The 26,485-nt window shown below is 45.5% G+C and overlaps 1 protein-coding gene across 1 annotated transcript in view; it reads right to left on the reverse strand.

Moving 5' to 3' along the window:
• The window catches only part of st6galnac3 (ST6 (alpha-N-acetyl-neuraminyl-2,3-beta-galactosyl-1,3)-N-acetylgalactosaminide alpha-2,6-sialyltransferase 3), a 234,216-nt gene extending 213,827 nt beyond the window's left edge, over window positions 1–20,389 (reverse strand). The window contains exon 1 of the mRNA XM_078560733.1: window positions 20,178–20,389. Coding sequence (XP_078416859.1) covers window positions 20,178–20,195 — 18 coding nt within the window. The 5' untranslated portion in view covers window positions 20,196–20,389. The remainder of the gene's footprint in view (window positions 1–20,177) is intronic.
• Window positions 20,390–26,485: the final 6,096 nt, after the last annotated feature.

Genomic DNA, 26,485 nt, shown 5'->3' on the forward strand with positions numbered 1-26,485 from the left:
TACAGAAGGCACCGTACTCCGAAACGAGGAGAGAAAATAAATACAGTAAAGGGTTTACTAAAAGAAATCGATCAGAAAATGAAGGATATGCAGGGCTATGGCGGAAGGACAGGGAGAGTGGGACTAATTGGACAGCCCTTTCAAAGAGCCAGCACAGACTCATTTCACCAAATGGTTTCCGTCAGCACCCTAAGATTCCATGAGCAAGAGCGGTAATGAAAACAGAACAACAGAAGAGGAATTCTTCACTTTACTTAATGTCCTACATTCTGTTTCATTAACCATGGGATGTGCTGTTTAGCTACAATCCATCTCTCACGATTAGGGTCAGTGCAATTCGAGTGGAAGCTTATGAAGTCTTGGAGAGGGTATTTACCAAGTCCTGCAAGATGTATCATCCTGTCCTCTTATTTCTTTCTTCAACCCCCCACCCTGAACGCTGTCATCAATAACATTATTCTCCATTATTACATTTCAGCGTAAGCGAAAATGAACACTGTCAGATGGGCGAGGCATCCATTTGAAGAGACAAAGGATCTGTTGCCAGACTCAAACGCAGATGAAGTAATAAGATAGGGGATGGGAAAGGACTGTGTGATAGAGGGTGGGATGAGGTAGGATTGGGTGAAGAGGTGGGGTAGGGGTGGTGAGATAGGCAATGGAATAGGGATTGAAATTGGAGTGGGATAGTGATGTAGGATGGGATAACTGGTGGGGGATGAGATGTACTTGGGGTAGGGAAAAAGAAAGAAGAGAGGATTAGGAAGATGATGAGATGGGGGCAGCAAATTGTTGGCCTCCTGTATAAAAGGTGCTGGCAATTTCCTCTCACCCTTTATCACTCAATCTCAATTTCACCATTCCCCTATCCCCCCAACATTTAAATTAACTCCTGATCCAAATTCTTTTCAGTGGTAAAACACAGCACCCAACTTCACATCCTTCCTCCTACTCAAGCAGCTAACTAACAGGGAGTCAGTAATGTAGTGGTAATGTCACTGGGCTAGTGACCCAGAGGCCAAGAGTAATGCTCTGGGGCCATGGGTTCAAATCCCACCACAGCAGCGGGTGCAGTTTAAATTTAATTAATAATCTGGAATTAAAAGGTAGTCTCAGTAATGGTGACCATGAAACTATAATGGATTGTTATTAAAAAAAATCCATCAGTTCACTAATGTCCTTTAAGGTAGGAAATCTGCAGGCCTACATGCAACTCCAGTCTCACGGCAATGTGGTTGACTCTTGAATGCCCTAGCAAGCCAATCAGTCAAGGGAAATTAAGGATGGGCAACAAATGCTGACCTTGCCAGTAATGCCCACATCTTATGTGAGAATAAAAAAAAAGCATTGTTTAGTGCTTAGTGCAAGTAAGGTGTAGAAAAGCAAATAAAAAACTTACATCACACCAAAAATTTTAATAAAAGAATAATAAAAATATTACACACTAGGATATGGCAGAGCAGATTTTGTGTGTTTGTGTGTGTGAGTGTGTGTGTGTGTGCATGCGCACGAGTGTGCAGACAGCGAGACTGCCCTCAGGGAATTTGCAGATGTTCCCATCTCAATCTCTGGCTCAATCATTGAGCTGGGGTGTGAGTTGGCGACACCCCAACACATAAAGGCAGGTGCAGAGTTTCTGGAAAGTTTGCTTTAGGCTTCAGTTCGACCTTGTAGCGAGGTACGGGTTCAGAATGAAGTTGATGGGACCCATAATGTGCAGAGTAAGGGGAACCCGGGTAAGATAGAGAGTGAGGATCCACAGAAACTGATCCTGTTACAACAACTGGCCTAGCCAGTGACACCCACATCCCATGAATGAGTAAGCAAAAGGTACAACGTATTTGCTACTGATGAGGAGAAGGATAAAGGCTGTCGGAAGGCAAACCAGAATGTTGACCGTGGCGCCTTGGAGCAGGAAGCTTGCCAAAGAGGAGACGGGGAGGAGGAGGAGGAACTGGGAAGCTTCATGTTGTATGAAACTTGAATATTGCTGAAAGGAGAGACGTGTTGCCGATGCTTTTCATCTTGCACTCATCAGGACAAACGCAAGAATGGAGAAAGTAATGGGGAACTTGAATATATTCCTCTTGTTTGCAGAGAATGGGTCACTGTAATATATGACAAATGTTGCTTCTAGCAAGTGTAAATGAGCCACTTTATGAGCTCAACTGATTATCTAAGTTGATTGTTAGTGCGGCTGTTAGCACACTTAGAGTTGTTCAGCAAATGCTGCACAATCGCAGAATCACACCTAACATAGAATGCTCAAGGGATACATTCAAACCCTGTGTCTTTTTTGAATTATCCGGGAGCTTTGGAAGCCTATAGTTTCCTGTTTGTTTCACAATGGCAATGCCTCAGCCAATCAGAGTCAACTTGCCAACCAATCAGCATCCTTTTTCTCCTGTAGTATAAATTGTTGTGATCATTTGAAATTTGGTATTCTTGCATTTGTCCTGATGAGTGCAAGATGAAAAGCTTCAGCAACATGTCTCTCTTTTCACCTAATGTTCTACTTGTGGGGAATTCAATAATTAGCAGGGCAGATAGCATCCCTTGAATGTAGGATCGAGAGTTCCACATGGTATATTGCCTGCCTGGTGCTAGGGTGAGGGGCATCTCAAATCAGCCTGAAAATGATATTGGAAAAGGAGGGGAAGGATCCAGTCATTGTGGTCCATGTAAGGACCACAAATATTGAGAAAAGTCGGCAAGAGATCTGTTTGGAGAGTGCCAGGAACTAAGAGCCAAATTAAAGGACAGGACCTTAAGGGTTATAATCCTGGATTATTAATTGAGCCACGTTCAAATTGATGTAGGGATAAACAGTTTAGGGAGGTGAACAAGGAGCTGAAGCAGTGATGTGGGATAGAGAAGCTTCATTTCATAGGGCACTAGCACCAGTAGCAGGACAGGAAGGAACTGTAATGTTGGGATGGGCTGCAAGCTTGGGGAACAGCCATTCCCTGGTTCGTTGCCCATGGCAATGCCTCGACCAATTAGAATCGACCTGCCTGCTTTGAATTTGAATGAAGCTTGGAAGTTGACAGTCCCCTGCTGCATTCTCAATGGCAACGCCTCTACCAATCAGAGTCCACTTGCCAACCAATCAGAACTCTCCTCTCATGCGGTATAAAATTTGTTCCCGTTACTTTTGGTAATCTTATGATCTGTCCTGATGCGTGCAAGATGAAAAGCTTAGACAGCGCGTCACTTTTTTCAGCAAGATTCTAGATTTAGTTCAGGCTGACTTCAATGGGATGAGACATCATCCATGGTAAGCTGAGAAAATCTGCTAATGGATAATATAACGGAAGATCAGCAGGAGGTTTTCAACAAAGAATGTAATGTAATGTGATACAGAACCAGTTTATACCCCTAAAAGGCAAGAGCAGTACTTGCCAAAAAAAAACAGAAGTGGCTGACTAAGAGAGATAAGGGACAACTTAAAACTAAAATAAAAAGCATACAAAAACACACACAAAATGCACAGGTCCTGGTGAATGGGGAAGATGCAAAGAACAGCAAATGGGTGGCAAAACAGATAGTAAGAGCTACAAGAAGGGAGTTTGAAAAAATTCACAAGGGATATCAAAATTAAAAAACTTCAATTATATAATGAGAAAAGAGTGGTTAAGAGCGGGACCCCTTAATAACTGATATTGCTGACCTTGTCATTGAAAATAAGGAAATTGCGGGCATGCCGAATAATTATTTTGCATTTCAATTTGGAACTGTATCGCCACCACTCCTTCACTGTCACTGGGCCAAAATCCTAGGCTTCCCTCCCTAACAGCACTGTGGATGTACCTACACCACATGGACTGCAGCGGGTCAAGAAGGCAGCTCACCACCACCTTCTCAACGGCAACTAGGGATGGGGAATAAATGCTGGCCCAGACAGCAACACCCAAGAATTTTTAAAAATCATAATTTACTGTAGATATAGAAAGTCAGCATGCCAGATATCCCAAGGAAACTAATATTGAATCAAGGACATAGACTCACCAAAAATAAGCAAAATCACGGTAACTGAGAAAACAGTGACACTAAAGACGCACCAATCCCCAGGATCAGTTGGGGTTCCCATCCCAGTGTTTCAAAAGAAATAGGTGGGTGTTAGGAACTAGACATAGTTTTAAGTAAGTTATATGTGTAGTTGTGTCTTTTTTAATTCATTCATGGGATGTGGGCTTCGCTGGCTTGAACAACATTTATTGCCCATCCCTAGTTGCCCTTGAGAAGGTGGTGGTGACCAGGTGCCATATTTAAAGTCCAGGTGCGGCACACATCTCAGTGCTTCCAGCCCATGACTACTGCAGGGAAGGTGTGGACGAAAGGCAAGAAGACTACAGCCCCCAGGTTTGGCGACGCATCACTGGAGCGCCTTTTGGATGCCGTTGAGGTCCGCCGGGATGTCCTCTACCCTCACTCTGGCTGCAGGATGGACAGTGGCGTTACCAGCCAAGCTTGGGAGGCGGTGACAGTGGTGGTCAGCGCCCTGCAACAGAGGACAGCCACCCAGTGCCGCTGCAGAATGAATGGTCTCATCCGTTCCGCCAGGGTAACTCACTCTTCTCATCACTCTCAACTCTCACACTCACAAACCCATCACACGTCCACAGGGCTCTCACACATCAAGGGACAACACCACTAACTCTCACACACGCCCTCACATCTCCATGAGGCTCATATCCTCTCGAGCTCACATCCTCAGGCCGTCCATGGCTCCGATCACAACATAAACATTCCACGCAGTGCCATGTATCCTGCTCACACTCTCGCCATCTGTTTTCTTGCAGGAGAAGCCTGCTCACATAGCTGGGCCAGGTCCCGGATCAGGGGTGAAGTGGCCCACATTAGGCCCCTCACTCACTTTGAGGAGTGTGCCATTGTGAGGACATGGACCATGCCTGTGATGACGGTGAGGTCAGCGGCGAACACCCTCGTGAGGATCCTGCATCACATCATCCCTCTCTCAACCCAACTGTGAGTGCCCTCTCTCTCCTGCATGTGACTCTGCTGCCATGCACTACTTATCTCTACTTTGGTTCACAGGGAGCTCTGCCAAGGGACCGACACCCTCAGCCAGCCAGTCCCTCAGCTCCATCCACGTCCTCATCTGCAGCCAAGAGGACTCCTCCTCCAGTGAAGAGGTGGAAATAAGCAGCCTAGAAGACCCACCACTGTAGAGGGAGCAGCTGGCCCATGAGTGATTCTAGAGGGAAAAGTGTGTGTGTGTGGCCTCGTGCAAGCACTCTCCCACACACACAGATCCTTCCCATGTCACACTCATCTCGATGTCCTAAGCGTTTTGAATGCTGTTTGCTGGAATTTGCTTTCAGTTGTCCACCTGCATCGCCGCCCACCCACTGCTCACACTCCCATGCAACACATGATCTCGATCACCACGACTCTCGATTTGGACAGCATCATGCTGATTCGGTTTTCCCCCATCCTTTACCCTCCTCCAGTCACCCATTTCCTTTCCCCCATCACAGATGACCCCCTCTCACCAGCATCACATTCCACCTCCCCTCCATTACCTACCAGCCCCACCCTCAGTTCACTCCCCAGGAGGCAGACATGGACCTATCTGACCCCTCCTTTGCACGTTCACCTGCACATCCCCCCACTCCACACCCCTTCCACCCTCCACACTCTTCCTCCCCATGAACACCCTCCCCTCTCCACACTCTTCCTCCCCCTGAACACCCTCCCCTTTCCACCTTCCTCCCTCTGGACACCGTCCCCTCTTTGCACTCCTCCCCTTGAACCTTTCACCCGCCCCCCTTACACCTACCTCCCCAGTTGCCTTCTTATCCTTGTTACCCCTTCCTCCCCACCATTCTCCCTCCACCCCCAACCTCCCCCCCGACATCTTCATTCCTCCTCCGAACCTCACCCCATCCTGACACCTTAATATCCCCCCACCTCACCCCATCCTGACATCTTCATTCCCCCCTCCCAACCTCACCCCATCCTGACACCTTAATATCCCCCCACCTCACCCCATCCTGACATCTTCATTCCCCCCTCCCAACCTCACCCCATTCTGACACCTTCATTTTCCCCCACCCAACCTCACCCCCCCGACACCTGATCCTCTCCCAGCCTATCCTAGCCCTTCCTCTCCCACCCCATTGACCATCACCCCTTGTGAGCATCAACAGTAACTATCCAACTTCTGTGAGCTGCTTTGCAGTAGATCCATGTCCATGAGAATCCACCCAGCATGCTGTGGACATTCCTCCAGTGTACTATAAGAACATAAGAAACAGGGATAGGAGTAGTCCATTCGGCCCCTCCAGTCTGCTCCACAATTAAATAAGATGATGGCTGATCTTTTTGTGTTTCAATTTCCACATTCCAGTCTAACCCCGATAACCTTTGATTCCCTTGCCTGACAAGAATCTATCTACCTCTGCCTTAAAAATATTCAGTGACCCCGCCTCCACTACCTTCTGAGGCAGAGAAATCCAAAGTCGCACAATCCTCTGAGAGAGAAAAATTCTCCTCATCTCTGTCCTAAAAGGGTGACCCCTAATTTTAAAACAGTGCCCCCTAGTTCTGGACTCACCCACAAGAGGAAACATCCTTTCGATGTCCACCTTGTCAAGGCCATTCAGGATCTTGTATACTTCAATCAAATCACCCCTCACTCTTCTAAACTCCAGTGGAAACAAACCCAGTCTGTCCAATCTTTCCTCATAAGACGATCCACTCATTCTAGGTATCAATCTAGTAAACCTCCTTTGAACCACCTCCAATGCATTTACATCCTTCTTTAAATAAGGGTATCAAAACTGCACACAGTATTCAAGGTGCAGTCTCACCAATGCCCTGTATAACTGAAGCATAACATCCTTACTTTTATGTTCAATCCCTCTCGTAATAAAGGATAGCATTTCATTAGCCTTCTTAATTAATTGCTGTATCTGCATACTAACCTTTTGTGACTCAGTACTAGAAACACCTAGATCCCTCTGCACCTCGGAATTATGCAGCCGTTCTCCATTTAAGCAATACTCTGCTTTTTTGTTCTTCCTGCCAAAGTGAACAACTTTTTTCTCACATTAAACTCCCTTTGCCAGGTCTTTGCCCACTCACTCAACCTATCTATATCCATCTGCAACCTCATGTCCTCCTCGCAACATACTTTCCTACCTATCTTTGTGTCATCTGCAAATTTAGCCACCATATCTTCACTCCCCTCATCTAAGTCATTGATGTAAATCGTAAAAAGTTGAGGCCCTAGTACAGACCCCTGTGGGACCCCACTTGTCACATCCTGCCAATCCAAAAAAGACCCATTTATGCATACTTTCTGCTTTCCGCCAACCAGCCAATTTTCTATCCGTGCTAATATGTTACCCCCTATACCATGTGCTTTTATTTTCTGTAATAACCTTTGATGTGATACCTTATCAAATGCCTTCTGGAAATCCAAGTACAGCACGTCTACAGGCTCCCCTTATTATCCACTGAGCATGTTACTCCTTCAAAAACTCCAATAAGTTGGTTAAACATGATTTTCTTTTCACAAAACCGTCCTGATTCTTCCCAATTGCCTTGAGCTCTTCTAAGTGCCCAGCTATAACTTCCTTAATGATCGATTCTAATAACTTCCCCACGAGAGACGTCAAACTAACTGGCCTACAGTTTCCCATTTTCTGCCTCCCTCCCTTCTTGAATAGAGGGGTCATATTTGCTACTTTCCAGTTTGATGGAACCTTTCCAGGATCTAGCAAATTTTGGAAAATTAACAGCAGCACATTGACTACCTCATTAGCCTTTGGTGTTGGGCTCCAGCACCTTCTGCTCCTCAGATGTCTGTAATGCGAGCAAGGCCCTGGCGGTAATCTTGACTTTTGCACATCACAGTTGTCAAGACGTGTTCTACACTGGTGTGTTTTGCCGCTGACATGGGCAGATGATCCAGTGGGGAGGGGACGATTCCGGCAGGCAGGCTTAATAATGATATGCTGATGTATCGTAATGAGGCTCCCGATGTCTGATGGCGGAGAACGCGGCCTGCCATTGGTGGGCTGAGTGGATGATCGTAAACAGGTTTCACGCCGTCGCGAAACCGATCATGCCATATTGTCCACTCATGCCACCGAACATGCCCGACGCTGGCAGGCACAAAAAAATCCCAGCCAGAGAAACAGGAAGCAGTTTGAGTTCAGTTGGTAATTATGCTCTAAGGTGAAGGGAGCAGCTTAAGTCTCTCTCTAGTTGGACATGCCAGCAGATTGCTGAGAAAAAAAAGTTTAAGAATCTTAGATGAGTTGATCTAAAGTTAAAGTAACAGTGAATGTCCAGTGAGTTCTGGGTCTCAAGGGAGATGCAAATTTGTTAGCAGTCTACTGGGAGAGGGAACTGCAGGGAGCAGGTCCTAAAGGAAAAGGAGAAAGATCCCAAGAAGTTAAGGCAAAGGACAAGGACAGGAATCTTAAAAAAGATCCTGTCTAGTGAAGTTAAAGTAAGGAGAAGACAAAAAAGCTTTGAATTAAAGAGTGAAAGCTGCAGGGAACAGAGTCAAAGCAAAGTGGGCTTGCGAGAAGCCAGGAGATCTGAGAAGACAGCCAAAAGTTGGTGACTCCTTACTACGGGCCTGAGAAGCAGTGGTGTTCTGTGGCATGGCTGAGTATCTGAGAGAGTGCATGGGAGGTGAAGTTTGAATGCACGTGGTGTTCCAGGGGAGAGGAACATCAGAAGGAGAGGTTGAAACCCTGGAGATGGATCCTTGTTGAAGATGTCCAAGCGAAAGCGTAGCTTGGGAGAAAATTCCAAGGTGTGTTCTTCAAGGGTTGAGATTGGAAATCCTCGGGAGAAAGACAGAGTCCAGTCAGACCGGTTGGCTCATGGTACGACAAGCATCTGGGGGGAGTTGTTGAGAGAGTCATAGCATCTGCTTTGGGCGGCATCTGTCACTTGGTTTCAGAGTGTGGGGTGTCCAACCACAGGTCACCTATTGGTTTACATGGACTGTATACTTATTTTGAATATTAGAGTTTAAGATAGATTTTGTAAATTGCATTATCCTTATGAATCTGTATATATCTGTAAAGGTATAGCTGTGGGTGAAGGAGTAGTGTAATATAGTTCATCTTTTTCTTGTTTAATAAATGTTTTATTCTTTTGATAAACATTCATCATTGGACTCTGCGACTCTGTTCAGTAGCCACCCTCCATGCTTCTGAACAAAAAATAAAAGTTAGGGTCTATCAAGCCAGTTCCACCCCGGGATCTAACTTGTCCAGTAGTAACATCACCTGGGATCATAACAGTGGGAACATTGCAGATGCCTGAACTATAATCTTCCAAACTTCTCTCAACTTGGGAACCGTTCCTTTAGATTGGAAAATCATGCATGTCATTTCGCTATTTAAGAAAGGTGATGGAGGGAAACCAGAGAATTGTAGATCTGTCAGCCAAACATCTGTTGTGAAATTGCTGGCTCTATACTGAACATCTTGAAAATTGACTGCTGATCAGAGGGAGCTACATAGCTTTGTAAAGGATAGTTCATGGCTGATAAACCTGATTGAAATTCTTGAAGCAGTGCCCAAATTAGTGAACAGGGGAATGTCAATGGCTGTTATTTATATGGACTTCCAGATGGCATTTGATAAAGTCCCTCATAAGAGATGTTAGCTAAAGTTAAAGCTCATGGAATTGAAGGTGGATTATTGACTTGCTTAGAAAATGGCCTGAGTGGCAGGAGCTAAAGATTAGGGATAATAGCAGGACATGACTAGTGTGTCACAAGGGTCAATCAACCATTTGCTGCTTTTATTAATGACTTGTATTATGGGATAGAAATCCATGTATCCAAATTTGCTAATGACACAAAGATAGGAGACATCGTAAGCAGTGCAGATGAAAGCATAACATTACAAAGAAATTAAGTGAATGGGTAAAACTATGGCACGTGGATTCCAATGTAGGAAAATGGGAGGCCACCCACTTCAGACTTAAAAAAGGATAGGAGAGGGTGCTTTCCAAATGGTGAGAAACTAGAAGCGTTGGCAGTCCAAAGAGATTTGGAGATCCAGGTACACAGATCATTAAAATGTCGTGAACAGATTCAGGCAATAATCAAAAAGGCTAATGGAATGCTGGTCTTTATATCTAGAGGACTAGAACATAAGGGGGTACAAGTCATGCTTCAGCTGTACAAAGCCCTGTTAGACCACACCTGAAGCACTGTGAGAAATTTTGCACAACACAGCTTAGGATGGATATATTGGCCTTGGAGGGAGTGTAGTGTAAACATTCTAAAATGATACCTGGACTCCAAGGGTTAAATTACAAAGCAAGATGGCTCAAAATCGGGAGGTGTTTCCTGGAATTTAGATGGCTATGGAATGATCTGATCGACGTTTTCAAGATAATAAGGGGAACAGATAGAGTAGATGGGGAGAAGCTATTTCCGCTGCTTGGGGAGTCTAGGACCAGGGGACAGAGTCTAAAAATTAGAGCCAGACGTTTCAGGAGTGAAATTAGGAAACGCTTCTACAAAAGGTATTAGAAGTTTGAAACTCTCTTCCACAAATAGCAATTGATGCCAGGTCAGTTCTTCATTTTAAATCTGAAATTGATAGATTTTTGCGAACTGAAGATATTAAGGGGTATGGGACAAAGGAGTTAGGCCACAGATCACCCAGGAATTAATTGAATGGCGGCCTTCCTATGATCTTCTAACAGAGAATTGCACATTCAACCTATGAATATTTTCCTTTGTCAGAAGATTGTGCCTCTTTTAGTGGAGGAGGAGCTTTAGCCAAGCTGGAATTCTTTTCCAGCTGGTACAATGTTGTCCAGAGGACGATGACTCAATCTGCCTTTGTCCTCCTTGACAGCCTGGTGCCCCACTGCCTATTTGTTGATGTTCTACTTTGACGATGAGCTATTTTCAGAACACCAGTGGTCATTTTTGCCTTTCATCAGTCTTGATTTCTGAGCTTTTTAACCACTGGGATTGATGGTCTCATCCATCAGAAGAAGCAGGAGAGCATTTACTTCAGCAAGTATTCCCAGCTCAGTGAAATGCATCCTGTGGACAGTTGACGATGTAGCTTCAATTCATCTACTTGTCAAGATTTCATTGTTACTTGCGCGTTACAGTTTAAGTAGATTAGTACCTTTCCACCCTCCCCACCACCCCCCATCCCTCGTCCCACCCACCCCTAACCTTTTAGATGGACGGCCTGCCAGCAAGTCAGAAGGTCATGTCAACCTTGCTCAGTTTTAGCACTCTCACCTCAGAATCAGGAGGTTGTGGGTTCAACTTCACTCAAGAGACTCGAGTGAAACACTCACCCTAACACAGAGGGAGTGCTGCAGTGCAGGAGATGCTGTCTTTTGGATGAGACAAAAAAAAACCCTCAACCCTTTCAGGTGGATGTAAAAGATCCCACAGCACGATTTTGACGAAGAACAGGGGAGTCCCCATTGCAGGTCGAACTATGGTATACGGCTGAACAGTCACATGGTGGACAGTGATAGATTGCATTGTTTATCCATAATGGCGGTGGAGTGGGGAGATTACTAATTGTCCAGATTTTAAATGCGCTTGTTATTTTGATGTGCGTAGTCTCTGTCTTAATCTACATGGTGTTCATTTCTATTTTTAAAAAAAACCTTTCTTCAAATGGCCAGAAAAAATTCAATCCATCACAAGGAAATCACAGTGAGTGACTGCCAAGCAGGATTGTGTCTATCAGACGACCTGGTTTTAAGATAGGCAGACATGGGGAACTTAGACTAATCGACTGCAACTAGGACTGAACCATTTATCCCTTTTCCGAGTTGACCTAGTCCTGTGAAAGTGTCTTTAAGGATTTCCCTTGTATTTACGCTTAACATTCAGAATGAGGAAATGACATGACTTTACATTCACTGATCTCCTCTGCTGTATTAGATTTGTCGGTAAATGCAAGAAATGCTTCTTTCTTTCCCGTGTTTAAAATACGAACAATTCATGTTTTACTCAAGCATATGTAAAACATGAATTATAAATCATTTTAAGAGTGGCTGGCTGTCAATTAGTGAAGGGAATACATTTCATAAATCACAGACACTGCCTTTCCAGACTTGCATTGAGCCTTCGGGCAGTACAGACACTTTTAACTATAATTGCGTAGTTCCTGAGTGACTGAGGACCCTACAGCCTCAGGTACTTCCTGTCGACCTTCAGATGCTGACAATTTATTTCTTCTCTCTCTCTCTCTTTCTCCCTCTTACTCTCTGGGGTCTTTGCCAGTCACATTCAGGAGTTTCCATTTCTCCAGCCATTTACCTGACCCTTTACTCCATTTAAAACAAGAAGCACATGTTAAGGAATGTAGAAAAACACCAGGCAATCATGGAATAACACAGCACAGGAGGTGGGCATTTGGCCCATCAAGGCTGCGTTGGCTCTTTTGAAGAGTAATCCGGTGAGATCCACTCCCCTTCTCTTTTTCCATATCCCTGCAATTTTTTCCCCTTTTAAGTATTTCCCAGAAACAAAAAAAAAGACAGTATTCTTATTTCCCAGTTTTTACTGGTGTTCCATTTTAAGGTATACAAGACCAGATCGGACCAGTATTCTTATTTCCCAGTTTTTACTGCTTTTTTCATTCTGAATTATCCAATCCCCTTTTTAAGCCACGACTGAATTTGTTTCCACTATCAGACAGCGCATTCCAAATCCTAACCACAGCTTTTCCTCAGCATGTTGCCTTTTTCCTTTTGCCAATTGCCTTAAAAAAAATCACCTCTAGTCATCGAAGATTCAGCCAGTTTATCTTTATTTACTTCACCCAAACGCGTCACAAATTATATCAAACCTCCTCTAGCCTTCAGTGCTCTAAGGAAAACAACATTTTCCCGTCTCTGAGGAAATGGTTCCTCTATCTAGCCTGTCAAACATTTTCCACATTTTAAACACAATAGCACATAATCTTCTACACTAATCTCTTTCTCTTCAGATGCACCTCTCTCCTCCCAGAATTATGTTCTGAAAATATAGAGCCATCACAAGGTGCTCATCAACTCAAACTGGTTCAACTGAAGGTAAATGAATGTCTGATCCCCTGTACGTTAATCTCAGCATTTTTATTTAAAGCGGATCACAATTGTATGTGTTTTTAAGCACATCCATTAACATCTCAGCTTTTTAAATCCCTGCTTCAGGGAGCTGCTGGCATTTATGCTGTCTAAAAAAAAAATCAAAGAAGGTTTTCTGTGCTCATGTTTTGCACGTAGTTTTAACCATGACAGCTGCATCTGAGGGAGTTAGCAACATCTGCCTTATCGTTCTACTGCAGGGGGAAACCTTGCCTATCTGCAGGCCAAGCTTCTGAGAGCAAAAGATGAAGGTGGTAATCACTCTTCTGACCTTAATCAAGCTTAAAGTCAAGGTTTTCACAGTGCTAAACATGCCAATTATGAAGATGTTAATAAATACGCCTGAAGAGTTAGATGCTTGGGTACAGCAAAGCACCACTATTGTTAGGCCTCTGGCTTCACATCATGAAGATCAGTCAAAATAGAAGATCAATTTTAAGAGGAGTATTTCGATCAGATGTTTCAAGGGCACATTCTTTTGAGGTTTTACTAATTTTTAAGGTTGAGAATTTGTCTCACGTTCCCTTCCGGCTCCTTCTAACAGTCATTGCAAAGAGTTACGAAGACGTGTTAAAATTCCATTCAAGCATTCTAGGTCGGTTTAAATTACACAAGTCAAACCCTGGAGTTGGACTCAATCCCACTATTTTCCAGCTTGAAGGTAATAAAAAAGCAGTGTTGCCCTGAACTTGATAGAAGTGAAAAAGATAGGCAAACAGTAAGCAAAAAGCACCTCAACAAAAATCACTTCTAAACAGCTTCCCCAGAGCGTTGATCCATCACTTTTGTATAGCACCTGCTGTTGACAGCTTGCCCTAAGCCATCTGTGCATTGAATAAGCAAATTAAAGATAATAGAAACATAGGATAACACAGCATAGAAAGCGGCCATTCTGCCCATCATGGCTGTGGTGGCTCTTTCAGTTATCAAATTAATCCCACTCCTCTGTTCTTTACGCACAGCACTGTAATTCCTTTCTCTTTGACATTCTAATGGAATAATCACACTTAAACCAATTAATTTTAATGATGTGCTAATGCACAGTCTTAATTTATCCACTTAACTTGCTCCCATTTTTACCAATACCAGTGACAGATCCACGCCCACCATTATTGCATCCTAGTGTTACTACCTCACGATGCTCAACGCAAATCTGGGAGTTCAGAATCTATTTGCATTACGTGTTTGTCATCTGTAGCTCAGTGGGTAGCACTCTTACCTCTGAACCAGAAGGTTGGTAGTTCAGGTCCTAACATAGAGACCAGAGTTCAAACTCTAGGTTGACACTTTCAGTACAGTACAGGTGGAGGGCAGCACTGTTGGGGGGAATGTGATTTTAAACCCGAGGTCTAGCCTGCCCTTGCTGCTCGGCAAGTGGAGCTATCAAATTCCAGTCTCAATAAGTTATGGCTGTTGCTGTTTGCAAGAAGAGTTTAGAACTTCATAAACAGCATTGGCAGCAATTCAAACTGCAAAACCCACTTCATAACAAATCACCAGTTTGCAACTTGAAGTTAGTAATTAGATCATCAGTTATGAGTGCAATTTAAAAGGAAAGATAGCCAGAATGTGATCATATACTGTGCCCATCTCATCACCCTCCACCTGGGGCAGACTCAATCCCTACTCTGCAGAGTAGCTGAAGTATTTTGTGATTAGCACCAGTACAGCTGCTGCAGACATTGATTTACACCTCTTTTCAGTCTCATCAGGTCAACAAGGAGTTCAGGCAAAATCAAGCATTTCTTTCACTCGTTCAACAACTTTAGGTTTTAACCCTTGCTTTCATCTTCCCTTAGGAATTCTATAATCATTTACATCTCTTCTGAAGCCATTCTGTTTCTTCTAATGTCCCATTATCACTCCCTTTCTTTGCTTTACACCATCATCCCTTCTGTCGTTTAATCACTCCTGTCCTCCACCCGTCTCTCCGTTTTTTTTTTCTTTTCCTACCATCCCTCTTTGGCCTGGCCCTGCCTTTGCTTAAAACCCCCTAACATTTTCCAGTTCTGAAGAAAGGTCATCAAACTGAAACACTGGCGTGAACTTTAACCAGAATGAAAGGCCGGTTTGGGTCAGATTGGGGGGGGATGATGGGTGTGTTGGGGGGTGGTGGGGAGGTAAGGTTAAAGTCTTAAAAATCAGATTTTCAATCTAAGCCCACCCACTTCCTGCTTTATCTAAGGCTTTGAACCTTATCATCATTCAGCTTTTTACATTTAACTGTTGTCGGCCAAGTTTGCCGAACCTCGGGAAGTCTGGCAGCTACATCAGGCAAGGACTTGGCAGCAGGATGACCAACTCTTATGAAGTAAAATAAGGGACATTTGACCCTGGGACTGAGAGTGGAAGGAGGGGTGTGCTGGTGACCAATTGAATGAAGGGGGTTCCTGGTGAGCATGAAGGCGGGGAGGGGGTTGGTCGGAGGTGGTTTCTGGTGTAATAAGAGAAAACTTTTACTTATTTTGTGGAGTCACAACATTATCGTCTCTCTCTCTCCTGGCCAACTCACAGTCTTACAGTCCAGCTCAAATCATTCAACTGAGACTCGCAGGCTCAGGCTCCCACAATTCCAGTGAAGCCCAACGCAGGTTTGAGGAAAATCATCTTCTGATTAGCGCTTTATGGTCTTCTGGGCTCAACATTGAGTTCAAAAACCATGAACTTCAGACCATGAACTCTGTCCTCCATTTCGTATTTTTTTCCCCCTAGTGCCAGCCTGTATCTTGTTCCCTTATTTTGCTTTCAGACAGCACTGACCTTTATTCTGCTATTAACTCCTACTCTCGACCAATGCTTTGTTCCTTTACTACTACCATTCCCACTCTCTTTCCTTTTGTTCCATGACATCTTTGTAAGTTAACCTCCCCTGCCCTCTAACATATCCCTGACCGTCCCTTTTTGCCCCAACTGCCCCCCCTCCTTTTTCAACAATACAAAACCCATCACATTCCTACCTCTCTTCTGCTCCAAAGAAGAGGCATATTGGACTCAAAACATTAACTCTGCTTCACGCTCCACAGATGCTGCCAGACCTGCTGAGCATTTCCAGCACTTCTTGTTTTTATTTCAGCCCCCCACAGGCTGTCTTAGAAATACCGGACAAAAGGTCATGGGACAAATGGTCAAAATAAGGGACAATCCCTTAAAATATGGGAGAGTTGGTCACCTTTCTTGGCAGGTCTAGAAGGCAAGTGTCTTTACCCCGACCTCCTGGATCCGACAGCGGGCCTGAGCAACCCCCATGATCGGGGGCTCCCTACTCCCCCCAACAAACCATTCCCCTTGAGGCTTCCAATTCCCTGCCTGTCCACTAGCCTCCAATCCCCCACTCCAGGCTTAGCTCTGTTTCTCTCTCTACAGAGGTTGCCTGACTGAGCGCTTCCTGTTTCCCTTTTACATTTCCAGCAGCCTCAGCATTTTGCTTTTTATTCATTCCATCCGGGTTTCCTTTACCTTCAGGCCACAGAGATACCCCCATCCCAAAGCAAAGTCATGAGAGGTGTGGACAGAGTAGATAGGGAGAAACTGTTCCCACTCCTGAAAGGATTGAAAACAAGAGGGCGCAGGTTTAAAGTAATTAGCAAAAGAAGCAAAAGTGATAAGAGGAGAAACTTTTTCACGCAGCGAGTGGTTAAGGGCTGGAATTCACTGCCTTGAGAGTGTGGTGGAGGCATGTTCAATTGAAGCATTCAAAAGGGAATTAGAGTGTGATCTGAAAAGGGAGAATACGCAGGGTTACGGGGAGAAGGCAGGGGAATGGTACTAGGTGAGTTGCTCATTCGGAGAGCTGGTGCAGACATGGTGGACCAAATGGCTTCTGTTTGCGCTGTAACAACACTGTGATTCTGAGGAACATTGACGACATACAAGCTCACAACAGATGACAGCAAGTTTGGAATTGAGGCCTGTGCTATACATCATCGGAATCAGTCTTAAAAGAACACAAGAAAAAGGAGCAGGAGTAGGTCATTCTGCCCCTTGAGGCTGCTCCACCATTCATTAAGATCATGGTTTGACCTTTGACCTCAGCGCCACTTGCCTGCCCAATCCCCATGCCCCTCGAGACTTGCCTCTACGAATGTCTTTCATTTCAATCCTTATGGAGAAGGTTTCAGATGCCAATCCTCAACCCATCTACCCGCCCACCAAAATGCCTTCCTTGTACTCATCTGAAGCCTTTAGCAGTTGACGAGTGCTAAGAAAAGCCTTTGTGCAAACTACCCGAGCATGAAATCAAAACTCAGCGTCAATTTGGATACTTGCTCTCTTGTGAATTCCTTGGCATGTAAACAGGGCAGCAAATCAACGCTCGTTAATTTGAAGTAAGTCACTTCCAGTCATGTAACACATGTTGAAGTGAGTGGCAGTCCACTTTCATTCACCAGAGGTATTTGCTCTCATTTTCCACTTCTTTAAAAACAACCTGGTCTTCATTTTTAAAATTCTTTATATATTGGTGAGCCTGACCTTTTTCTCCAAAAAAAAAAATTCTTGGAATGTGAGCATTGCTGGCTAGGCCAGCATTTATTGCTCATCCCTAATTGTCCTTGCGAAGGCCGTGGTGAATCATCACTTTCTTGAATACAACTTACTAGATCACTTCAGACAGCAGTTAAGGATCAATCACGCTCACAAGAGTCTGGACCCACAGGTGAGTAGACAGCACATTTCCTTCACTAAAGGGCATTTATGAATCAGTTGAGTTTTTAATGATGACCCACAATCACTTTTTCTAACCCCAGCCCTTTAAAAATTTATTCTCAGACATTTTAAATGGCTTTTGGTTCTCAACATGTCTGTGGCTACGTAAATCAGCAGTGCTGTGATAAACAGAGACACCTTGGGGGTAATTTTAACCCCCCCCCACCCCCAAAAGCAGGTGGGCTTTGGGTCAGATGGGAGATTTCAAACCTGAATCCGTTTACTTTGAACCCGCCCACATCCGGTTTTAACAGGGACAGAAAACCAACCCGCTACCAGGCAGTGGCGGGTCCTTCAGTTTAATATTTTAATGAGGCTGTGAGCCTCAGATAGTTTCTCTGTTTCAGCTTCAGCACTGGCTTACTGAGTGAAACCCGGCAGCTAAAAGGTGTCGAGGGCTGCTGCATGGTACAGGTAAGTGCTTTTCCAGCACTGCTTGTGAGCCAAGAGGAGCAGGAGTGCTTGCCCTCTGTCCCCTCCAAATAAACCTATTAACATCCCCAGTGCTCAGACCCTGCCTCCACTCTGTGAGCTGATGCCCTCCTGCTGTCCTCCACATCATGCGATCACTTCTCACCTCAACAGGCTACCCCCGCCATATTTTGTCCTCTCCTCCTCCAATCTCTCTGGCCCCTCCTATTGACGCCTTCCCACCAGTCCCCACCTCCTTTCCCCCTATGTCTCCTTTCCTCTTTGCTCCTCAGTAGTGGCCTGGTGCCTACCTGCCCGACAACCAAGTCAGCCTCTCAATTGGGCTGCAGCTAGGGAACAAATTACAAAAATGCTAATCAGGTCCCGTTGATGATTTCGGCAGAACCTGACCCGCTAAACCGCACACCCACTCTCCGCCCCCGAGTTAATATTCTCTGAAGAATGTGAGAAAATACTCCTTTCGCTAAACACCTGGTAAACTAAGGTCCTTTCTAACCAGCTCACATAGCACAACACCTCCCACCACTCCCCGTCGATTAATGGTGGAATCCTGGAAAACGTGGACTATTTTCCGTATCTTGGGAGCCTCCTCTTGTCAAAGACAGACAAAAAGACGATGAAATTGGTCATCGCCTCCATTGTAGCAGCTCAGCCTTTGGTGGACTGAGGAAGAGAGTATTTGAGGATCGGGATCTCAAACCTGAGACTGAGGTCCTGGTTTACCGGGCAGCAATGCTCCCCGCTCTCCTCTGCTTTAGAGACTTGGACCCACAGCAGGCACCTCAAAGCACTGGAGAAGGACCACCAACAGTGCCTTCACAATTAAGAAAGATGGTCCAGCAGCAGCGTCCTCTCCCAGGCCAAGCTGCCCAGCATCGGAGCACTAATCACTCAAAACCAGCTCCGCTGGGCGGCACACACTGTCCGTATGTCTGACACCAGATTCCTGAAGCTTTACTCAGGGCTCTGTCACAGCAGCTACTCCCAGGAGGACAGCGGAAATGCTTTCGGGATGTCTTAAAAGCGTCGCTGAAGAGGTCAAACATAGCCGCAGGCTCATGGGAGTCCCTGGCTTGTGGCTGATGAAAATGAATGGGGGGGGTCATTCGGGAAGGCACCAAACACATCGAGAGACTTCATTAGGGACACGCGGAGGGCAGGTTGAGCGCACAAACCTCCGAACAACCCAACTACCCGACCCTTCGAGCACCACCCACCCCACATGTAGCCGAGTCTGCAGAACAGGCACTGAACCTATCAGCCATCTCAGCAGCCATTGAACTGGAGTGTATGGAAATCACCCTCAATCCCGGGAGACTGGCTAAGAAGAAAAGATTGGGGCCATTAACAGAGTGACGGCGACAAACGGGGAATACATTAACATAGCGACTGAAATAGCACCGGGGCTTCAAACTTTTAACTTCGTTCGAAGGAAGGCTGAGAAAAGTCAGCAACCATCTGTTTGAAGTTTTTGTCAAAGTTAACTAAAGCCAGACGCAGGCAGTCAAACTCTCAAGTAAACACTACGACGCTGATTTCTTGTCTCTCCCTTCCCCCGTGACACACACACACTCACAGACACAGACACACACGCTCACACACACACAGACACAGACACAGACACAGACAATCCCTTTGAAAGAATTCAATCCCCAGCAAAGTAGATCGGCATCTGGGGCCTCCTACCTTGCAGGACTCAGCAAGGCTACACCCCTTTCTGATCTCTCACAGCTGGTGTGTCAGACAGCCAAAGAAAGGCAGAGAGGGGAACAACATCAGAGCAGAATCGATGCGTAATCAGTCGCCAAGTTAGGGCGAGTGTGAAATGAAGCAGCTTTAATTTGCCTGCCTTGCAGAAGAGGAAAGAAAACGAATCCCTCTTTCTCCAGTGTAACCGGTTCATTCACAGACAGATGGTTTACCTTGCCAAGACAGGACATTTCTTCTCTTCTTATGCACAGCACTAGGGAGAAGGATATTTTTTCCCCCCCTTTTTAACAGATACAGTTCCAGTGTGTTTTCAGCCAAGAGCTCACAAGGTCTGTAGAAAGCTTACTGCTGCTGCTGTTGCTGTTGCTAGTCCAGCAGGAACAACTGGAGAGACTACACAGATGAAATCCGTTACTCATGTTAGTTTTTTTTTTCCTTCCCATGCACAGTTGGCTTTTTCCCCTCCTCTTACTGGCTGGGAGCCAGATTAAATACCGTCTCCGATCACATGACTCACAAGTTGCTCCACGGACCCACAGGCTCAGTTTTCTACCGAGGCCCCAACACATTAACTCCCGTCTGATGCCTCATTATTATTATCGCCTCCCTTTTTAAAATTTTCTTCACCTGCCTCACGCGGGGTAGCCTGGATTTTCACCGAGCCGGGATGACTCGGGAGCCTTTTGAAAACGGTGGGGCTGGTCCCGGCTTCAGGATTCCCCACCCCATTTCCAGGCTGTCTAATTTTCGGGATTGCCTTTACAGGGCGTGGGCTGGTTCCCTTCGGAAGCCCACATCCAGCACACCCGACCTGGCCGGCTCCATTGCGGGAGTTAGGCCTGTCCTACTCCTCCACAATTTGCATGGAATCGGGCCAGGGTTTTAAAGGGTTGTAGTTCACGGCCCCTCAGAGGAGTCATGAACCCTAGTCTACATGAAGGGACCTTTTAAAAGGTAAGTTCAAAAGTTACCCCTCATGGCCCCTATGCCAAGCTACGCCCCCCGCCTTCGACCCCCTATGCCCCATCATGCCCCCTATGTCAACCTCTGACCTTTCACCTACCCCCTATGTACCCTCATTTCCTTTATGCCAAGCTCTGCCCTTACACCCACCCCCTATGTCCCCTCATGCCCCCTATGCCAAGCTCTGCCCTTCCACCCATCGCCACGTCCCTTCATTTTTTAAAATTCATTTATGGGGTGAGGGCATCGTTGGCTAGGCCAGCATTTATTGTCCATCCCTAATTGCCCTCGAGAAGGTGGTGGCGAACCGCTGCAGTCCCTGTGGTGTCCCTATGCCAAGCTCTGGCACTTCCATGCCCATTGACCCCTGTACACTTTGTGTAACCAATGAAAACCATGATATATAATGGGATCCATAAAAAAATGTTTTGAAAAAATGTAATCCATTGATAAATTTCTCCAATGGAACAAAAGGTTGGAGCAAGCTAATAAAAGTATTAATCTTCCAGGCCCTTTGAAGTTAAAAAAACAACAAACCCTTTAAACTGCTTAACCTATGTCAACAAACATTATGAAATTGACCACAAAGATCTGAGACTCTGAGCTGTCACTCACACAACATTTCCTCTGGGGATCGGGTACTCTTGAAGGGCATAGAGGGTGGGTGGAAGGGCAGAATTTGGCAATGGGGGCATGAGGGGACATGGGGGTGAGTGAGGGGCATGGGATAGCATGGATGGGGAATGGGGACTGTTCGGAGGGTGAAGTGGTGTGAGGTGTGAGGGCTGGAGGGCTTCTGTGTTTTTTTCTCACTGGGACAAAGTCCCACAGCACCGAGGCGAGCCTTTTCCACAGCCCACCTTGGCACCCGGCAGCTCCTGTGGCTGCCTCTGCACTTCTTCCCAGGCCTGACTCCAGTCCGCACCCAGTCCCTGGCAATAAAGATCCCACCTTTGTGCAAACTTTCTCCCGAGGCAGGCAGGCTGAGCCTAGGATTTTCCCAACTTCCCCTGCACGCCTCGAGGATGAAAATCCAGGCTGGTGTTCAGTCCTCTCCAGACCCTGGGAATCTCAGGACAGACCAGGTCCAGCCACGGGACAAATGCAGCAACGTTGTCTGATGATCTGACCATTCTGACACCCTTCACCTGCTGTTCCCCAACCTCCTGTTGATTTTGTCAATCTACACTGCCTCCCCGTCTAGCCAAACCTCACATTTTATAATTTAGCATCCTTGTGTTCAAATCCCTCTGTGGCCTCTCGTAGCATCTTTCATGGAATAAAGCCCCCACATGCGCTTTGCAGGAGCAGCCAGGAGTGTGTCGGAAGAGTTAAGTCGAAAGGTAACAGAGGCAGGAGCAGATGAACTGAGACGACTGATGTTATGGAGGTGGAAGTCAACGGTCGTGTTGATGGAGCGGAGGTGCGATCGGATGTTCGGTTGAGTCAAATAAGTTGGCAAGTTAAGGAGTAGTTTGCTTCAGCTTCATATGATGGCCAGGGTAAGGAATGGAGTCTACAGGGAACAGAGTTTGTGGCAGGGACTGAAAACCATGGTGTCAGCCTTCCCAATGCTCAACTGGAGGAAATTTCTGCACAGTATTGGATGTCGGGGAATCAGAGCCAGTGGTGAGATTGTGAGAGGTAGTGATGAGGTACAGCCGGGTGCCATCAGCATACATGTGGAACATGGTGATGTCATCGAGCAACAACATGTACGTGAGAAATAGGAGGGGCCAAGAATAGATCTTTAAGGGACCCCAGAGGTAACAGTGTGGCAGCGGGAAGATAAATCATTGCAGCCATTGGTTTCGGTACCTATACATCTTCATTCCCTAGCTATTAATTCCATCCCTCTCTCTGGCAACTGACCTGAGGCTGAACCAGACCATTCACAACCTTGGTGTTATTTTTAACCCCAAGATGCTCTTCAGATCACATATCTGCACCATCACTAAGACTGCCTATTTCCACCTCCATAACATCACCAGATTCTGTCCTTGCTTCAGCTCATTTGCCACTGAAACCCTCATTCATACACTTGTCACCTCTAGGCTTGGCTATTCCAATGCATTCAAGGCCAATCTCCCATATTCTATTCCCCATCAACTCAAGGTCATCCAAAATTCTGCTGCCTGTATTTTAAAATTCATCCTTGTTTACTAAAGCGTCTATAGCCTCACTCCTCCCTATCTCTGTTATTTCCTTCAGCCCCATAACTGTCCGAGATGTCTGTACTCATCTAGTTCTGTCCTTGACCATCCCCACTTTTAATTGCCCCGCCAATGAGGGCTATTCTTTCAGCTACCAAGGCCCTAAGATAACCCTGGCTTTTCATCTCTAATGCGAACTATCTTAAAGCACTCTCCTCATCTCTTTCACCCTCACCTCCACCAACACGTACAAGGAGCTCATGGACTTCTTTGCCACTAAGATATGAACATACGAAATAGGAGCAGGCGTAGGCCATTTGGCCCCTTGAGCCTGCTCTGCCATTCATTAAGGTCATGGCTGATTTGTTTGTATTTCGAATTCCACATTCCCATCCACCCTCACACCTCTGCCTCCCGATAACCTCTGAGACCATCTGATTACAGCCTCTGCCACTTCTCTCCCTTGCCCTAGCCCACGCAACCAAGTTCATTAAAGAATTGTCTCCTGTTGTAGCCCTGAACTTGCATCTTTCTCTAGCTTCGTCTCATGCCCTCCGAACTCAGCAAGTCTGCCTCCTGCTCCCTCAGCCCTTTTCCCACTTACTTTCCTTCTCACCTTCAAATCAAGGGAGACACATAGAGGTGAGAGTGAGTACAGTGATACAGAGATATACCAGCAGAGGGACATAAATAAAGGTATGTCGAGAGCGTTTAAACTTATTTGGCATGAACATCCACAGCACTGGGATCAAACATCAGAGAGGAGAAACAAGCTGCACAAAGGACTGGAAGGGACAAATGTCACTGGAATAAAGACTAGTTCAGAAATAGTAGGGGAAGTCCAATACAGACAAGATTGAGTTTGGAATGTATGTGCTCAAAAGCACAGAGTGTGGAAAATAAAACAAGGATTCAAAGATAGAATCTGTTTGGTTAGAATTAAGGATCATTAGAGGAACCATCACACTGCTGGGATATACTATAGGCTGCTAAATATTGGGAAGGAAATGGAGGAGCAAATTTCAGAAAGGTGCAAGAATTACGCTGGGACCCCATTATAATATGGTCCCTATCTCGAGGCTGTGTTATACTTTAAAAAGTGCCAAGCTAATAGCCAGAATAACACAGAACTGCAGATGTATTGGTTAAAACAGCCACATAAAGGGTCAAACCACCTGATCTGATGTAAACAAACAAAATTAAGATAATCAATTCAAATAAATTAAATGTTATTTCTTCTGGTAACAGAAACGTGTGAATACGTGTACAATTAGAAAATTCAAATCCACAGTCTTTAGTGTGTTTTGAAGAAATCAGCCATTTTTAATTGTTCACATTTATTCCTTGACTCTGCCTTTGCTGGGTGTAGAATGAATCTATCGTAGTCCACAACTTGCTTCTCGCCTCCAAGTATTTCATCTTCAGTGAAGCCTCTGAAATCTTCCATGTTGTTACTGTTGTTTTCTATCTCAAACGGCGCACCCAGGATGTCTTCCTAAGAGTATTTGATATAGTTGATTATCCTTCCTCGCCAGGCACGGCCGCCTATGTTGGTTCTCTCTTTAACGCTGAGTTTCTTCAGATTGCCTTAACTGTTCAACATTCTCTTGACCAGTTCTCTCCTGTCGTCACATTTGAAGGCCAATGTGACGCCTTGGTCAAGGGGTTGGATTTTTGAGGTTGCGTTTTCTGACAGATTGACACATTTGCTCTTCCAACCTGGTGTTCCCCCTTTTCTGGGTGGGTGTACAGGGCAGTTATCAAGCAGCCAGATGGCCTTCTTCAGCAGTTTGTCCTGTCTGAGATGTTTTCAGACGTTTGACACTAATTCGTGAATGAACCAGGTTTCTGAAATTGATGAGGTTGCCCCAGCTTTGGCATTGAGAATTGGCATGGTGCTTTTTGGTTTAGACGATGGAAGCAGTGTGGTTAGATGAAGTTTTCCGATGACTAACAGAGTCAGCTTTGTCGACACCAGCTTCGTTGCAGCAACGGAGGCTTGTTGCCAGTCTTATCTTTATCTGCTTAAATCTGGATATTTTGATGGTATCACATCTTGTCGCTGGTGTCTCCGCTTTGTAATACGGGGCCATCTAATCACAGTCGTGGACTTATTCTTCAGTCTATCTTCCTTTGTGCATAGCCTTCTTTAGTTCAGTGGAAAATGGTGTTGAGGCTGGATCATCGTACTTCTCTTACAGTAACTTGTGAAATGTTCCTGAATCTTATTAACCATCTTTTGCTGGTTTCAAACTCTGCTGGGGGTAAGGGGAGGGGAGGGGTGGGGGTTTTGGGGGAGGGGTGGTACTTTCATTCATTTGGTGGAAAAGCTTCTTACCCTGAGCTTTAGTGATATGACTGGATACAGGTACACCTTTAGCTCTGATGGGTGAACCACATGTATCAAGATAGTGCGTTTGATGATGTGCATATGTGTTTTGATAAGGCATATGATTAAAGCACCACATACTTGAAAACAAAACTGAAGTCCCTGGGATTAAAGGGACAGTGGCATTAAGGATAAAATATTGAACAAATGCAAAACGGAAATGAATGGTTGTTTTCAGACAAGAGGGAGGTGTGTAGTAACATCCCCAAGGAATTGGCATTAGGAGCACTTTTCTTTCTGATATATGTCAATGGGCTTGGGAATATAGGTATAATTTCAAAGTATGCAGATGATATAAGATTTGGAAATGATGAGGATAGTAACAGACTTCAGGGGCTGGATTTTCCGTTGCTGCTGGGGCTGGGATCAGAGGCGGGCGGGAGTTAAAAACAGCCTGGCCGACTGATGTGTCAGTTCCCCAACTCCATCCCAACCTGGGGCACTTTTCTGGAAGCCGATTCAGGGATTGACAGGGCTTCCCACCCACTTGATTTAGGTACCGATCAGACCTGTTAAGAGCATAAATGAGGCCAACTGGAGGACCACTAGTCGGCAGGGGCCAGTTTAGATGCCAGGAGGTGGGCACCAGGAGGCACCCCTTACCATGTCTAGGACCGAACACAGTGCTCCAGACGTGGTCTAACCAGAGTTTCATATTCCTTCAAGAAACCACTGGCTCTGTTTCCAGATCGAGGCGGAGATCATCTTGTACAAGAGGTAGCTCCCTATAACGTAAATGAAGGTCAAGTTGGTCTCCTGGGCTAGTTTTAATTGCTTAAAGGGGTCAGAAGGAATTTTTCATACTTTCTCCCTAAATGTTGTAGTCTTTTTCAACCTGGTTTTTCACATGTCTCTCGGCAGATTAGATGACTCCAGGTGGGTAGGGATTGACTACGTCATGATACATGCATCATCGGACTGAAAGGAACAGGCTGGTTGGAGTCGTTTGTCTTTTCCTGTCCCACGTCTTCATATGTTGACATCTTTGAAGTTTGTTGGTAACGATTTCTGGTTC

This window comes from Cetorhinus maximus, chromosome 17 (assembly GCF_964194155.1).
Source record: "Cetorhinus maximus chromosome 17, sCetMax3.hap1.1, whole genome shotgun sequence".
Classification (NCBI taxonomy): domain Eukaryota; kingdom Metazoa; phylum Chordata; class Chondrichthyes; order Lamniformes; family Cetorhinidae; genus Cetorhinus; species Cetorhinus maximus.